General features: G+C 40.5%; 1 protein-coding gene across 4 annotated transcripts in view; it reads left to right on the top strand.

Annotated features, from left to right (window-relative positions):
- PCDH15 (protocadherin related 15) overlaps nucleotides 1-17,319 on the top strand; it is a gene marked incomplete at its 3' end in the record, with an annotated part of 380,126 nt that overhangs the window by 233,657 nt on the left and 129,150 nt on the right. For all 4 annotated transcript variants that reach the window (XM_082002568.1, XM_082002565.1, XM_082002567.1 and 1 more), the window contains one exon: nucleotides 4,382-4,510. In XM_082002568.1, the coding sequence (XP_081858694.1) occupies nucleotides 4,382-4,510 (129 nt within the window). The remainder of the gene's footprint in view (nucleotides 1-4,381; nucleotides 4,511-17,319) is intronic.

Genomic DNA, 17,319 nt, shown 5'->3' with positions numbered 1-17,319 from the left:
AGTACCCTTGGAAGCTTAGGAAGAACAGAAAACTTAATTTTATAAAGTAATTTTCCTGTTTGGCATCTCAATAAAATATTATTCCTCTGAAAAAATACTGCTTTTTTAGTTTATAAGTGAAACTTTAAGTATGACTTGAGACTCTGTAACAAGTGGAGCACTATCATCTGTGGCCGTGTTGGCTGGCAGGTAACATAGGATTCTTAAGGTGAGTAAAAGTATTGCCATCAATTTGGAAAATACTAAAATTCTTAGATAACAGAAGAGTTGAGAAACAATTCCAAATGTTTCTTCTCCTACCTCCCTTTCTCCCTTCTTATAAAATCCCTCAACTCTTTTTTTTTTTTTTTTTAATTGCAAAACTAAGCTAAGGAAAATCTCTTCAATTTTTCCAGTTCTTGTTAGTCTGAGGATTTAGTCTGACCTGGAATCCCTCAGCACCAATGACAACTCCTACATTACATTACAGAATAACCCATAAAATAACTCAAGAAAGTTTTCGCTCTTCATATGCGCGACTCAGGCTGGTAGTTGATTTATTGCTTTTTTTCAGGTAATATCTATCTAATGACGAAAAGGCATCAAAAACTTGTTTCTTCATGTTCTTATCCAGGGAGTGCTGAGAGTAAGTTCCCAGTACCTGTCTGCAGCGTGAAGACAAGCTGGAGCACAATGTATAGAAAACACTTGTGCTTCATCATGCTGAAATGCTCTCATTTTTGTCCTCATGGGGAGAAGCTATTGCTTACGTCCAGTCCCAACCTCTCTTGTTTCGGTTCACACTCATTTTCTCTCCTGACACTATCCAAGTATGTCAGTGTGGTCCTCAGAGGCCTGGGTGGAGGGGATGATCCCCTCCTTGGATCTCCGGGCTGGTCCCCTGTGCATACAGCCGCTGAGCTGCTGCCGGGGCACGCAGCTGCTCCCGCTCCCCTCGCTGCCTGCCCACGGGCACGGGCCTTTCCCGCAGAGCGGCTCCCGCCGAGGCAGGCCCTGGCCCCGGCCCCTGCGAGGGGCTTGTCCTTCCCGGGGGCAGGACTGGCCGTTTGTCCGTGCTGAATTCCCTAGGCTTCCTGTTGGCCCATTTCTCAGCTGGCCGAGATCCTTGGGCATGGCAGCCCAAACCCCTCGGTTTGGTGTCGGCTGCAGGCTTGAGGAGAGCGTGCTTCGGTACCTCCTCTACATCAGTGATGAAGATGTTAAAAAGGAGCTTAAAGTTCATCTTCAAATCCAGATTGTATTAAGCAGAGCTCAGCCTGCCCTGCTGCCTCCACTGTCCCCTCTTAGGTCAAACCTGAGTCTCCTTTGGTACTTCTTCAAATGACCCCTTCTAGACTTATTCCAGTATTTCAGTAAGCTCTGTATTTCTAATAATACGATAATGATTGGGTTTCGAGAAGGCTTGAAGGGAAGAAAAGTTCCCTTTTTTGTTCAAGACAGAAAAGTATTTCTGCAGGGTCACGTTAATAGCACGCCTCCAGAGCAGAGAGTTGCTTGGGTTTAGAAAAACGCTGCCATTTAGAAGCAGTGCTCATAAGAGTTCCTCCCAACGTGTTGCTATGTTTATCTAAAATAAGCACGTGAGTCCCTCCTCACTGGTGTGCACTGCCGTACAGAAGTTAGGCATGTAAGTAGTTCACAACAGTAGTTTTGCTTTCAGCACTTGATTCGGAATTCTGCAGATGCAAAGGCGTGTTTTGGCGGCTCTTCCAAGAGCTGCTGGGGATTGATTTAGCGTCATCAGAAGCAAACATGCCGCAGATTATAAGACACATCTCACTAAAATTCTCTTGAATGGAAGAGAAATATTTTCAAAATAAGAAGTACTGCCTGTCTTAAGCCAATGTTTTTTATGCCATATTTCTCTCAGTTTATTAAATCTAAGAGTTTTTATTACCCTGTATTCTGCGGAATCAAGTTAGCTTCAGAAGATTGATTTACATTCAGTGCGTGTTGCACATCAGAGCAAACGTTCTGGAGTGTGTTTGGTGTTGACAATGATGCATAAATTGTAAAGTACATTTTCCTCATATAAATTAAATGTGGGAATGGCAGTTTCAGAAACAATTAGCAAATAACTGAGCATAAGCAAATATAAGAAGATAGCCTGAAAGCATCTTTTTGTTTCAAAATATTCTGTATTCTTTACTTTTGAAGTACTGTTAGTTACTGTATGGTGCTTATTGTGGAACAGATGTGTTTTCTGCATTTGCCTCCATACAAAAACTGTAGAACAACTCTCTACCCTGCAAGAGCTATATTGTGCAGGGGTGTTCTTTATGCCACTTGTGTGTGTTTGGGGTCTGCTCTCTGCCGTGCTGGTGTGAAGAGGGATTCTGCCGAAGCCTGCTGGCACAGGTAGCACCCCAGTGAGTACGTGGGACGCTGCGCAAACGCACCAGCCGGAGTTACAGCTGTGAAAAGAGGCAGCTGACTCCAGCACCGGCAACTGGGCCACTTGCCAAGTCGCAGGATTTGGAAGGGGAAGGAGATTGACCTGTTACAGGATCTCTCCTGCAGAGAGTAAGTTATCAGATTGAACTGGAGACACAGCAATGAAAGCATGACCAAATACTATTAAGATAGCGAGTAGCTTTTAAGGACATGAGTTGTCCTTTGCAAGTGCTTTTCCCATGCGGCAGATACAGGGAGCTCACCCCTTAATGAAAATTAGACGATATTCTGCGTTTATTTTGGGCAGTTACGACAGGGACCTATGAGGGTGTAAAACTGCTTGAGGTTGGTAGCGTGGGAGGTACTGCACCGGAAGATGTTTTGGAAAAGGCATACGGAGATGCGGGTTTACATTCAGAATTTTTTTGTTACTGTGTTTTAAGGGAGGATGGTTACGGGTTTCTTTATGAAACCTGTGAGGTGCCACTTTCTAATGGGTTGGTTAGTCTTGCGCCTAAAGCAAAGGACTTTTTCAGGAGTCGCATCTGCACCATGTAATTGGTGTGACTGTAGTGTTGGATAGATTTCCCCCCATGTAGCTTGATGCAGAGTAGCTTGGTATCAGAAGGCATCTAGATACAGCACAGGCAAGCTGATTTAATACACTGTGTTTGATTTTATACTCCACAGTGGTAATGGCGGCAGCATAGACATCGTTACAAATACTCTTGTCACTGGGGGAATGGTACAAAACAGAGCCTGGACAGCCAGCGTTAGCAATCTGCAGCAATAAGTCATCGGTGTTAAACTTCACACGTGTTTCTTTCTAGCATCCATCCTCCTTAGTCTACTTGTCTAACAGGATGTATTTATATAATCAGATAATTGTATTTTCTTTGCATGTGAACTAAATAAAACACAGAAGGAAGTCTTCACAGATTAATGGCACAATACCAGGTTAGCCTGCCCTATCCACTGCTGCCCCACAGCATCAGTGCAGAGATGCCAATGCTTAGGCATATTCTGAAATAACTAACTGCGGGAAGTAGCTAGTGTTAGCTGATGTATCTGTTTCCATTACGATCTTACGCTGTAATAAACCTGAAGCTCCAGTTTGCAATGGTACTTGCTGCTATGCTGGATTTGAATTTATGGAGTGCAAGTATCTCTGTTAGCATTTGTTGAATTGATTTAAAATACAATAAAGTATTTAATACAGTAATGTGGTGTTTTGTGCCTGAAACACGCGGTATATAGGACCAGCGAAAAGGGATCTGACTCAAGCTGTGAAGATCTGCAAACAAAGTATTTCACTCCCCGATTGCTTTGATTTGGGTAGAAAATTTCAGTAGGGAGCACAGACGTGGTTTGTTGACATTTTCTGTGTGTTATATATAGTCAATTATGCTGTTCCCTCTAGGCGCTTCTCTGTATGTTAAAGTTGATGCGCTAGTGCTTAATAGCACGTCAGGCGTGATGTGGGTGAAGGATGATACAGAGATCTCTGAGCTAAGGCCAGCTGAGCTTGCCATGGAGCTGTGGTAGCGTGACTGTGCCAGCTAAGAGGCTGACTAATCATCTGAGCTAATCATCGCAGTAGCGTATTTTGATTAGTAAAATGAGTAATTTCTTTCCAAAGTTATCGTTCTGGCAAATTTTGATCTTTCTAGCTTTTTTCCCCCACTCAGAATGAAAGACCCTTAAATCCTTAAAACACCATATAAGAAAAAAGAGATCTGATGTCTTTCCTGCATCTCTAATACATTATTCAGGCACGAGCCTGTTTTGTCTTACAAGAAAAGGAATGTAAAAATAAATTCTTTAATAATGCTTCCTGTTTCACAAAAGCATGTGAAAAAAATCGATTATTTAACTGTGATTCTGTACTGGAGGGGTCTGATACATAGCAGTAAGGTTGCTGACCAGTTGTCATCTGTGTAATTGTAAAATAAAGGTAATTTGTTAATCATGATATCTTTCTCTCTAGACCTCAACTGCTACTGTTAATATAGTGGTGACGGATGTAAATGACAACGGACCAGTTTTTGATATGTTTCTACCTAAAAACCTATCTGTACAGGAAGAGGAAGCCAATGCTTATGTTGGTCAAGTAAGGGTAAGTTATTAAGTGTGCAGAGTGAAACTGTTTATTTTATTACCCAAACTGTCCAGACTATTCAGAAAGAGCACAAAAGTAATTGTACCTTAGACAAACTCACATCAAAATGGCCTAGGTTTAAATGCAGGCTATTGTCAGATACATTTACGTTAACAAAGTCACCTTTTGGACTTCAAAAAACAGAATTGATTTCCTTCTCTCTATGTTTAATAGCTGAAAAGGCTTTTTCATTTAAAAATAACACATTCAAAAACTGGTTTTGAAGACAGGCACCACAGTAAAAGCTTGCTGATAACAGATTTACGATGTTACATTATCGTCCCATTTTTATACTGTTACTGATTTCTTTTAAAATGTTTTTCTAACATACTGAACAAGTCATGCGTATGTATATAAAATTGTCACACAATCAGAAATATTTTAAGGCCACTAAGGGGAAAAACAGTTAAACTGTTGACTGAAGTAATTGATTACCTGTCATAAAAATAGATTGTGCTTGGGGTATGGTTGAGTGATTTGAAGCTGTGTAAATGTTTTTAAGGTATATGGGTCTTCTGGACTACCGAATGCAAAGTCAGTGTTCCCTAACGTCAGGTGAAAGAAGGAAGTATGAGGTTTGTTTTTTTTTTTTAACTAGTAGTTGAATGTAATGTTTCATATTTCCTTCAGTGATGGGTTAGCACAAAGGTTGGATGCAGTGTGAGCTGTAGGTAAAAGATGAATTTGAAAGCAAGTTTTTTTCAGGAATTTAGGCGAAAAATCTGCCTTTCTGGTAGCAACCGTATCAATAGAAAATGGGAGTTCCTTAACTGCTGTGTTAGCAGTACCTTCAGAAAGAATAGGACATTTTGGGTAGCATGGGAACCATATTGGGTAGCATATAACCATAATGGCCATGTTTCTTTCCAAATTCCTGTTATTCAGTAAGGTGTCTATCAGTGTTCCTTGTCTGTCATCTTTCTTCTTAACTTTATGTTCTTTTTGAAGGAACTTCAGTTGTTTTCTGGTAGTTATAAACTGGAAAAAGAAGTGCTTCTTTGGGATAGGTTTGCGTTTCCTTCTGATTTCATTACTTACTCACGGAGTTTGATTTCATTCAAGTTATATTTTAGGTTTTGTAGGCTACTTCAGTACAGTTTCAATTGCAGTTATACTGAAGTGGTTCTATGTATGTCTATGTTCCGCTTGCAGTACAAGCTGGTATCATTAAAGGCGGGTACTGCTCTGAAGCTGCCCAAGCTCAGGTGCAATTTTCACGTGGAAGTAACTTTTGTCAGCATTGATGAAGATCTACGGTTTTCCTAAAGCTCAATTTTACTATGCTAGACTGAAATATTAGCAATGTCAAAGGCTGTTTCAAACCTGTGTACATATAGACATTAGGATCCCTGCAATTAAAACGGTTTCCGTAGATAGGTAAGTTACTGCTTTGGTTTTTGTCATTGTGTTCATCTTATGTGGTCATTTTTCATTTTGCATCCTGAAGTGTACAGACATGATATTTCACATCAGTACCAAATATCTTTAAAATCCATTTTGTGTTTTGCTGGGTGCCTTCAAGGTGCAATAAGCTTCTCGAACACTAGATTGGGTTGATTTTTAGCTTGGATAGACCTATAAAATAAAAGAAGTTATTGCAACAGAGCCTCTCTATCTTATAAATTAGTATTATTTCTAAGTTGTGTTGAAATGAAAATATTTAATGAAGTCTTCTGATAGCTTATTCGTAGTTGTGGAATGACAGAAACTGGTTATATCATTTATTGTCATGTTTATCACCAGTCCTAATTCCCAGCCTCTGGATGGAAAAAGCTTTCTCTTTATAGCACAAATAACGTACGTAATAACGTACGTAGTTTCTAATGTTTCATACTGACAACACAAATAGATAGTATAGCAAAGTATGATCTGGGCATTTGGAATTTTTTCTGGCTTCAGTGAGATTATTGAAATAAGGACGATGAGCATTTAGGTGTAGCTACGTTGTTTGAGTCTATTCTTCTTTAAAAACTGAAATAGCTTTTGTTGTGGTGGTGTGTTTCACAGTACATTAGAACCACTGTAGGTATGGGAGAGTTTTCTTTGGGAATACATTTTGTACAGCAGCTGTAATGTGGTTAAAATATAAAAGGCCTGTTTTAGATGAAAATAGCCTGGTAAAAGAAGGTAGTCCTTATTGTGTCACGTGTTTTCACTACCAAGAATTAAGCCGCTGACTGGCAAACCTGCTTTTCAGAATGTCTTTTACTATATTCATTGCAAACAGAAACCCGAAAGCCACCAGAGTAAGCAGTGATCTAGACGACTGGGAAAAAAATAAACAAACGGGTTTTGTGGTGTCCCTTTCCTGCTTGAATGTTGGCTGCCCGTTTTGCATGGGGAAGAATATAGCAAGAGATTTTTATCTTAAGACCCAAGAAGGTACAGGCCCTGCTGCTCACTGAGGCAGAGGATTTAGTGACCAAGGGTATGGAAAAGGTGCACAGCTATTTAGATGCCTCAGGGTTTTTACTGGTGAGGTTTGGTATCAGGATCACCTGAGCCCAGTGTCAGTCTGCGGGGGAAGCAGCAGCAGCAGCAGAGGAAGTTGTGGGCTGCTTAAGGCAATAAAACATAAGCAATGACCTGGCTGCTGAAGGAGTGACCAAACCCCCAGAGGGTCCCTCCCAACCGAATTTATTTTGTTTCTAATCGGCTTCCGATTTGACTGTATTTTATATTGAAATCCGTTGTTTTATTTGTGCAAGATCCACCAAAATCAATTCTTACATGGTTTGATTATTAGCAGCAGCTACTATTATTATTTTTTAATATACAATTTTTTTTTTTTTACAATTGCCAGTTGACATGATAGTAATACTGGTAAGTCTGGGGATATATTCTATGAAGTCAATAAGTAGAAAGGTAAAGCTGTAACGAATTTTATCAGTACCTATATTAAAATGTTAGATATAGTCTAGATAATGTGAACAGCTGTTGAAATGTTTTTCCCATTCTTGACTTTCTGTATGGGCTTTCTCATTCTTTCCTCTCCTGAGACTGCAAAACTTCATGTCTCTTGTCTGCTCATCTCTGCGGAACACATGTGATGAATCACATTCACACCCTCCTTTTGTTCCCTCTCCCCTAACACAGGCAAGGTTATAAGCAACTCGGGGTATGAAACAGTTAGTCAGACACTCCCATGAATAACTCCTGCCACAGACAAGAGATTTCTGTGCTCTACTTTGGGAAAGCTGGCCTTGAAAAGGGATTCCCATAAGGGCTTAGGTTGCGTTTGGGAATTTGTTTCCCAAGGAGGCGCAGAACAAGGGCAATGGAAGATTTTCTGCCGAAGAGGGGAGGGCTTGGTATGGGTATTTGCAGTATTTGCACTCTGAGTGCGCTCACTCGCCGCCACTCCGATGGCTCTTTGTCTGCCAGCTGGAGTTCCTGAAGGCACCGGCATAGGAGTGCTGCCTGTGGGGATTTGAGGAGCATACTGAAGATTAAAAGAACAAAAGCTAGAAAGGATAAGGCTGAAAGTGTAGCAGATGTATTTCAAATCCCTTTTATTCTACACAGTGTTGTCTAAATTGGGGCAGTCAGAGGTGCATTAGATTCCCTGCTGTTCTTTCATGTCTGATCACGGGGGTCCCCCAGCAAGATGGGAGGAGAAATGCTGAATGAAATACTTTACAAAGGACCAGGAGGAAACCAAAAGCTTCAAACGCGAAACTTGACAATGAAATTCAGGCACCTCATTGTCTACTGCAGTCTAAAACAGCCGAGGTCCTGCTGAAGATAGGGCATCTGAATGTCTTGCATTGTACAGTGTATCAATACCAGGTGCCTAGGAGGTAAAAAAAAGTGGAATGAAATCTAGGTGGGGATCGATGTATCGACTGCAAAATCCGCACACAGATGCGCATTCTTGTTCAGCGAAAGACAGGCCCGAGTAGTTTGTTACAGACTTTAAAAACGCAGTCTGTGGTTAAATAAGAAACTGTTGACCTGGTGGGGCCTGGAAAGGAAATCACTCGGCTGAAGTTTTTATTCATCTGGTTTTTATATTTACCCAGATTCTTTCACACACGTACATCGCTTGTTTATTGTAGGCGTATTTTTGTGTCACTGATCTGCACTGTGAACATGAACATCTCCAACATGAACATGTTGGTATCAAGGAGAGATAGGGACGTGAAAGGAAATGAGAAGGAAAATGTGGATAAAGAATTACATGGCAGTGGACAAGCCGACCCCTATCAGATGTTCAGGTCTTCCCTAAAATGGAGACAGTATAAATAAGTTCCAATAATGAAAGCAATTTGCAAACAGTGTGTGTAATACTTCTGTCATCTGCTGCTTCTTTAAAATAAGAAATGCTTGAAGGAAGAAAGTTGCTCTTTAGGCTGTAGCTATTCTACCTGTTGGAAAAGTGATTGGAGGACTTTCTTTGATTGTACTGTACAGTGGAAATATTTTGCTTTTCTATTTATGTAATAGATGTAAATTCATACCTGTGGTATATATCCAACAGCATCTGTTCACTACAGAACAAAGCAAGGCAAAACTGTAAGACAAGTGAGACAGAGACAGCCTATATGGCACCAGTCTACTGTTTCTAGACATTTTGATGGTATAGAAGTGTTTTAAAGGTGTTGTGTAAAGAAGCAAACAGTCACTTTTGAAGGCTAACAAAATGTCATTATGATGCCAGTTTCCTAACAGAGCTTTCTGTCTGTGACTAACAGTGAATTCTTAAAAGCTTTTATTTAAATTCATAAGGTGGTAAACCCTGCAAGTCTCATGATTTAAAGCCCAGTTTAAATTTCATAGATGTCAGTAAGGCTTATTGTGTTGAACTAAATGACCACTGGAGATGCCTTACAACTACATGATTCTGTGTATACAGAAGTATGCAGGAAAACCACCTCAAATGCTTTTGAGGTATTATATTACAAGATCTTGTTGTAAAAAGTCTAGAAAGGAATCTCCCGTTACCTAAATCACCATGGTCATGTGTTTTTCATGAAGACTCATAGAACACGATATGATTTCCCACAGCCTGCATGGTAGATTACACCTTACCTGTATTAAAAATACAAGCTTCTAAAATGAAATTCTCAGGTCTCCTGTACCTTTAGACAACTTGTAGGAAACTTAGAGGTGGAGGAGAAAGGACATGACCAGAAAAAAGGGAGCTTTATTGGCAGGAGAGGACAGTCTATGAGGGAAGGGAATTAACCCTTTGGGGAGGAGTGAAATCACGGCCTCTGAAGTAAATCTCAAATTCTCAGAGCCCATGACTGCTGCTCACTGCCTAATACATTACCTAACAATGTTTTTCAAATTCATCTAATATATGTAAGAACAACATGAGTGGCTAGGATTTTAGAATAGATGAAAAATTGATCAGAATCTAAAACCAGAGAATCATAACATGGCAGATGGACCACAACTAGAGGGAATTTAGACTTCTGTATTTGGTTGCAATGTGTGCATCTATCACCAATATATGTGTTACCGTTTAGTGCTATGACTGGCACTGTGTACATGGCGGGGGGAATGAGGTGCAGCTTTCCAGTGCAAAATAGCTCATAAACCCTTACTCTTGAGCTCCTGTTTGTGCTCATTTCTTTAACGTCCGTGTAGTTTCTTACAACTGATTGGATCATCACAAGGTCTTTTTGATACGACCTTTGTGGTATCATTTTCTTGCATGCTTATTAAGAAAGTTGTCTACATGGTAGGTGAGAGAGGCCTTTAGCAAGGCTTTCAGCACAGTCTCCCTTCAGATGCTCATAGGGATGCTGGTGACGTAAAGACTTCCACAATTTCACGTCAGACAAGACGTGCAGAGGGGAGAGCGTTGCCAGCAGGGCATGGACGTGCTCAAGTCCTGTTGCAAGTACTTCTAGCTTCTTGCCCAGCCCGTATCAAGTTTTGTCAGCCCCTAATACCTGATGAAGGTGGAAGAATTGTAGCTTCTCTGAATCACTGCGTCCATGGAGCCTGCCCTTAATCTTTTGCGTGTGCATGACAGGGCATGCTCGCATCAGCTTGGCTTGAACGTTGCTTAAAGCTGTTTACAGAAGAGGTGTTGGGATTTGCTTTTGGTTTAAGCTAAATGATATGCTCCTTGCTTTCCTCAAAATGATAAGCCTTGGAGACTATCTTCTTTCAGACCTGGAAGGGGATATGTAAGAAGAATGACAAATGCAGAAAATTATAACTTCTATGAATAGTGCTCACTATATTTTTTTAACTTAATTTTTTCTTTCTTTCCCGTTAGTATTAGAGTCTTAGTCTCTTAGATTTTATAATTAGCTGTCATAATAGTTATTAAAGGCTGCGTCTCTACTTAGACTGTGAGAAGAACTGAAATGACAGCCGTAGCTGAAGTCGACGTCCTCATCCCATGTGCTTCTAGTTGGATTTTCACCTGTTTGTAACAAACAAATTTCTTTAGCCTGTTAAAAGAAGATAGATGTCACGGTTTCAAGTCCAAACCTGCGGCGTGAGAAGATACAGATGCAATCGTAGATTTGTGCCATTTTTTTCCCATCTTAGACCATGCAGGATTAGCTTCTTTCTGCTGACACCCCTAAAGCGTTGTATAATTCCTGGAGGGTATTTCGCAGCATGCAGCTGCAGCCACACTCCCTCAGCTTTACAGTGCTTTATTGAACTTAGGTGAGCTTAAGACACAGATCAAATGGTTTAGAAAGCTCCTTGCCACTCATAACGTGGTAGATGAAGTGACTTTTTAAACTAAATGGATTTCAAAAGCCATGCTCTTGTCTTTCCTGTTTCCGATCTTATATTTGTGCATTAATGTAAATGTTTGTCTTCGGAGTAATAACATTTGTGCTTTAATGCAGTCGGAATTTTGATACTTGTTACTGGAGAAGCATTTTGACCGCTTTCCCTTTCGTGGCAGTTGATCACTGAGAGTCCGGGGACTTTCGAATGGAAGACATTCTTGGTTTTGTCTGCCTGGCACCTTGCATCCCAGTCTGGTTTTAAGCCCTTTCATCTTTTTCAGCCTGATGCCATACTAGATCTCCTGGATCCGTGGTTTCATGTCTCTAATCCAAGCCCATTTAGTATTTTGATGGCTGATTCTGTTTGTTTAGATTTGGCTTGTTCAGATTTGTGTCACTGGGATAAGAAATTACGGTTTTCTGGAGCTTACAAATGAGAATGTTTTATATTGGGCCTACTAACTTTTGACTGCAGCCTCTCATTATAGATGCTGTTCTGTGACTTGAACAGTGTCTGGATTAGTGATTCTTTTTTTGAAGACTGCCCAGTAGGAGAAGTTGGGGAGTTTTCTTGTGATACATGTCAGGTGTCTAGCCTTTTTCTAATATTCAGATGTTGTGGCCTTGGTATCTGTAGTTAATATAAGAAAACTAATTTCCTTTAAGTATTCTTCTGTGAACAGGAGAAGACAACAGAACACAACCGAGAGCATTTTAAGAGTCTGACCAGTGAGATAAGTAGTTTCAAAGCCAAATGTTGGCTGTTACGTTCCAGCTCAGATTCTAATCCTAATGTTCGCTAATTAGGTGGGCTTATGAGGAGAGCCAGCAGTCTAGGGAAATGACAAAAATAACTTTAAAAAGGGTTAATGTATTAGAGAAATGTTTGGGAGCCCAGCTATATGTGGAGATTTTAAACAATATAAATATATTTCATCTGTGATTTAGAAAGCTTTGGGGTTTATTTTTTGCTATTATGTATACTCATCAGTTTAATCTCTGAATTGCTTGATCATGTCACTGCCAAAGAACATACTCATCATAAAAGCAAAATTTCTAATCATCTTTCAAGTAAAAACAGGCAGTGCAAGTCTCATAATTTAGGATTTGGTTGCATGCCAGATTAAAGAAAGCTTGTCTATTTTTACGTGTTACAATGTGATTAACTTTTGTAGGAAGTTCACCAGTTCATTGTATCCTATTTTTGTAGCCATGAGCTTTCCAATTTTCATTTATTTTAATTTATATTTGCTTGTAGCATTTAACTGTTCTTACTGTGTGGTTTTATTTAAAGTCACATTTAATTGGTTTCTGAACTAACCCTCCAGATGCACTGGAATTAGCATTGACTATGAAAGTAATTATGAAAGGTTGTCCCAGCTTGTATAACAGCTAAAATATGTCAGTATTTGAAAATATTCCATGTGCTACCTTTACCCTAACAAATTACTCTAAGTGTAATTAGGAGAAAAATGATAAGCTGGTACAACTTGGTAGTTCAATAAGATACTTTTTTTTTAAAAAAGTTCGTGGAGGATATACACAAAACCTGTAGTGATTTTCAAAATCACGTGTGTGCAGGGCATTAGTTTGTTCTCTTAAACAAGTAGGAGTTCCCTTGAAATTTCAAGGTAGACAAAATTTGAGGTTGCTGCCTCTGGCTTTCATTTTTGCCACTCCAATTTTTTTAGACTAGCTACACCCAATTGGACAGCCCCAGCCAGTGATAGATTACTGAATTTGCCCCCTGATATTACAGTGTCCAATTTTATTGTATATTCTTTATATCATCTTTCTTCATCAGGTCATTTTTTTGCAGCCCAATAATTCAGAACATTTAAGGTTTATCACACATTGTAACTAAGCCTCTGTCTCTTCTTGCAGTGTAACGTTAAGTTTTGTGGCATGTCAGAAATTATATAGCAGAATCAAGTAAGTTAAAAAGCCTTCTGTCAGTTGAGCATAAACACAGAATAAAAGCACTATATAATTTTTTTATCTGAAACTTGTACAAAACCTGCAGTTCTCTAATCCTCAAGTCTGTAAAAGTTTTTTTTTTTCTTTTATATAAATAATGTAATTTGAATGTCAGGTTTGTCGGAAGTTCTGCAGAAATGAACTCTTGTAGGTTTTTGGGCTGCAAGGGAGTATTGCAGCTACCTGTAATGGGCATACAGCGATGCTGTGGATGTTTAGGAGCATGATTTATTAATTTAACTGCATGAAGCAAGAGAAAAGGATGTGGGAAAAGGACCAGGGTATTTCCTTGTTTCCTTACTTCTTTTGACATTATTTTGAGTCCAGCTGACAGAAATCTTTTCCTTTGCTTAGCACGTGTGATGAATGAAATAGGGAGATGAAAGGCTCTATAGAAGCAGGCAAAAAGACATGAAAGAGAGGAAAAGCCCTTCTGAAATATAGGGAAGAAGAAAAATTCCAAACTTTTATGGATGACTGATTTTTCCCTCCTCAAAATACTTTGAGATAAACACCAAGAGGTCAGAAACATTTCAAATATCTGTGGCCTCTTACTGCATCTAGGAGATGTTAATCCTGAAAAACAAGTACAAAATCCAATTTATCACTGCCACCTACACTTGATTTGCAATTTGACACAATTGAGGGGCTTCGGAATCTTTTCAACCCATAATAATAAAATATCATGTTATCATCCATGAAAACAATAACTCGGCTCCCACCAGCAGCATCCTTTGTATCCTCCAGCACAATTTCCATCCCTGCCTCGAGCTGCAGTGTTTGCTGGAATAGCGGAGAGGCCTTTGGAGATCGGGAGCTTTTGTTGGGATGGGTAAGGTTCATGGGGAACTTCTGTCCCTGGAGAAGACCTGAAGGAAAATTTAGTCTGCAGGAAGTTGGATTAGTGGCAAAGTGGCCCCTGAGAAGTGTTTCAACTTGCAGCTTTAATGAGGGGATACCTGTCATGTTTGCTTCTGCTTTATAGACAAATACAAATAACAACACACTGCCTTATTCTGCTCTTTTCCAGCCCCAGCAGTGCAAGCATAAACCGTCAATTAACCTGCTTAAATCCTGTTGTTACCCCTTGTGAGCAAGAGTTGTGGATATTAATAGGAGATTTCTTTTGAAAAGAAAGATAATGATATAATTAATATTGTTGACATTTAAGCTCTTGTCATTATATTTCAGAGTTAATGATCCTTCAAGAGATAGTTTGGTAATTCAAATCTGCCAGAATTGTATTTTCAAGCTGTTGGAAATGAAGGAGGATAATTTGTTACTCTGGAACACTGTTGGTTTATATTCATGAGGCTTTGTTAGTAATGTTGGCAACACAAATCTAAACTTACAACAAGAGATAAAGCCCATCACCTCATAGATTATGGTAGACTATGTAGATTATCTCCAGTAAAGGTGGGATGTATTTTCCAGGAAATAAAGTAATTATTCATATTCCTAGGTTTCCAGGTTTGTTTTATCATGGAGTACTTAATAACTTATCCTTGTGAGACACTAGTCATGTAGATCTGAGGAATTACTGGAATAACAGCAGTAGTTACCGCTAGAAATATGCTCTTCCTAATTCTGAATAAACATAATGAGATGGGAGAGGTAGGAAAGTGCATCTCATCTTTCTGCATCTCTTGCAGCATTGGCAAGAGGGGCCAGTCAGCAAGGGATTGTTTTGTTTTTTTTCTTTTTTTAAGTCTCATTTATTCTCCTGCAGATGCTCTTGGTTTAAAGGAAATAAATTACCTTAGATGTATGTAAGGCAGGCTCCTCTATCCTGACAAGATCCCTTTTGGTTAGGCCACTGTGACTTAAGGGAATTTATGAACTCTTCAGTTGTGTAACGCTGGTGTAGTAAATCTGCCTAACAGGCTGCTTGAACCAGTTTGAATAAGAAAGTGGAAAACCTGCAAGCACGTAGAGGGATCAATTTTTCTTTTACCCAGAGTAGCAAAATCAGCTTAGTTTCCTCTCCAAATTTTCCAACTCTGTGTTGCATGTGATTGCAAGCGATCAAACACCAGAATGTGTTGGCAGATTTTGGGGTAATACCATGGATAGGAACTCGGGCGTTGCAGTAGAGCTTGTGTGAAGGTTGAGAATGTCTCGGGCTCCTTCGCTCTCTTGCTTGTTACCTGGCTCTGCCTCTGCAGGAGCTCAAACTGATGCTTTTCTTCCCTTTCACGACCGTAGGGATGAGGGGAAGGAGGACTTGGGTTAGGGGTGGATGTGACCAAAAAAAAAAAATCTTCCAGCAGGAAAACAAGGCAGAAACGAGTAGGTTCTTTCTTCTGTTGTCTGGTCTTGACATCCCACTGTGGCGGGGGAGGAGTGAGTGATCGTCTCTATAAATATGGATTATCACTTATGCTGCCCTCAACTTTGACGGCTTTGGCTTATCGTAGGGGGAGAAAAATGTGTTTTGCATGTATCCTACGCATACACGCAAGATCAGATGTGTAGGGATTTGAAGTTACGGTGAGACAGAGACAGCACTATGGGGAATAGAAAGAAATCTGGCCAATTTTGTGCTCAGCGTTTGCCTTGATCTTTTTTACTCCTAACGGACCTTACCTAATAGAAGAAATTGTTAAGAATGTTGATGTAGCCCAGAGAAAAATAATATCTGTGATTTGTATCTCATTGTTATAGCTGAGGACAGACAAGGGAGCTGGTTGGTGTATGAGATTCAACAAGACTCAATGCCGGGTCCGGCACTTGGGTCACAACAACCCCACGCAGTGCTACATACAGGCTTGGGGAGGAGTGGCTGGAGAGCTGCCCAGTGGAAAAGGACCTGGGGGAGCTGGTCGACAGCCACCTGGACATGAGCCGGCAGTGTGCCCAGGTGGCCAAGGCGGCCAACAGCGTCCTGGCCTGTATCAGGAATAGTGTGGCCAGCAGGAGCAGGGCAGTGTTCGTGCCCCTGTACTGGGCACTGGTGAGGCCGCACCTCGAATCCTGTGTTCAGTGTTGGGCCCCTCACTACAAGAAGGACGCTGAGGTGCTGGAGTGTGTCCAGAGAAGGGCCACGGAGCTGGTGAGGGGTCTGGAGCACAAGTCCTGTGAGGAGCGGCTGAGGGAACTGGGGGTGTTCAGTCTGGAGAAGAGGAGGCTGAGGGGAGCCCTCATCGCTCTCTACAGCTACCTGAAAGGGGGTTGTGGTGACGTGGGGGTTGGTCTCTTCTCCCAAGTAACCAGCGATATGACGAGAGGAAATGGCCTCAAGTTGTGCCAGGGGGAGGTTTAGATTGGAGATTCGCAAAAATTTCTTTACGGAGAGAGTGGTCAAGCATTGGAACAGGCTGCCCAGGGAGGTGGTGGAGTCGCCATCTCTGGAGGTGTTCAAAAAACGTGTAGACGTGGCACTTCGGGACATGGTTTAGTGGGCATGGTGGTGTTGGGTTGACGGTTGGACTTGATGATCTTGGAGGTCTTTTCCAGCCTTAATGATTCTGTGATTCTAAAGATGGGGAACACAAAGCGCTGCCCAAGCAATGGGATGGTGGCTTTGTAAATAGGCAGTAGTCATCACTGGTGTAACACCACAGATAAAGCAGGAAGCTTGGAGAAAAGCTGACTTTTTTTAATCTAATAGATAATCAGAGAGTCCATATGATAGAAATTTTAGTGGACAAAGTGCAGCGAACTTCTGTTTGAGGATTCAGTCAGAGCATTCTTCCGAAATTTGAATTTGCTCTGTGCTGTGGAAGCACAGGACTAAGATATGTAAAAATGCACAGAGCTAATGTTTGTCTTCACTTGTCGCTGGCTGACTTCTCACCAGGGTTACGGTGGTACTATAACAATTATTTTAATTGGATTTAATAGTGATGATTTGCCTGCTACTCAGTGCGTAAACAAATCAGTCCTGCAGAATGTGGAAAAGATGTTTATGCCCAAGGATGTACACAAATGAGTTTACAGCATACATAGTCATGTTCTTAGGAACCAAATTGCAAAGCCTGCCATATATTTGAAAGTAATTTTAATTTACTTTCCTAAAAAATAAGTTTGTCTATTCAAAAATGTACTTCCAAATTAATCTTAAATAGAAGTGTTGCCTGGTTT

Source organism: Phaethon aethereus, assembly GCF_964289735.1.
Source record: "Phaethon aethereus genome assembly, chromosome: 7".
NCBI lineage: Eukaryota > Metazoa > Chordata > Aves > Phaethontiformes > Phaethontidae > Phaethon > Phaethon aethereus.
The sequence above is the reverse complement of the archived record's forward strand: the minus strand, read 5'-3'. Positions and strand labels throughout refer to the sequence as shown.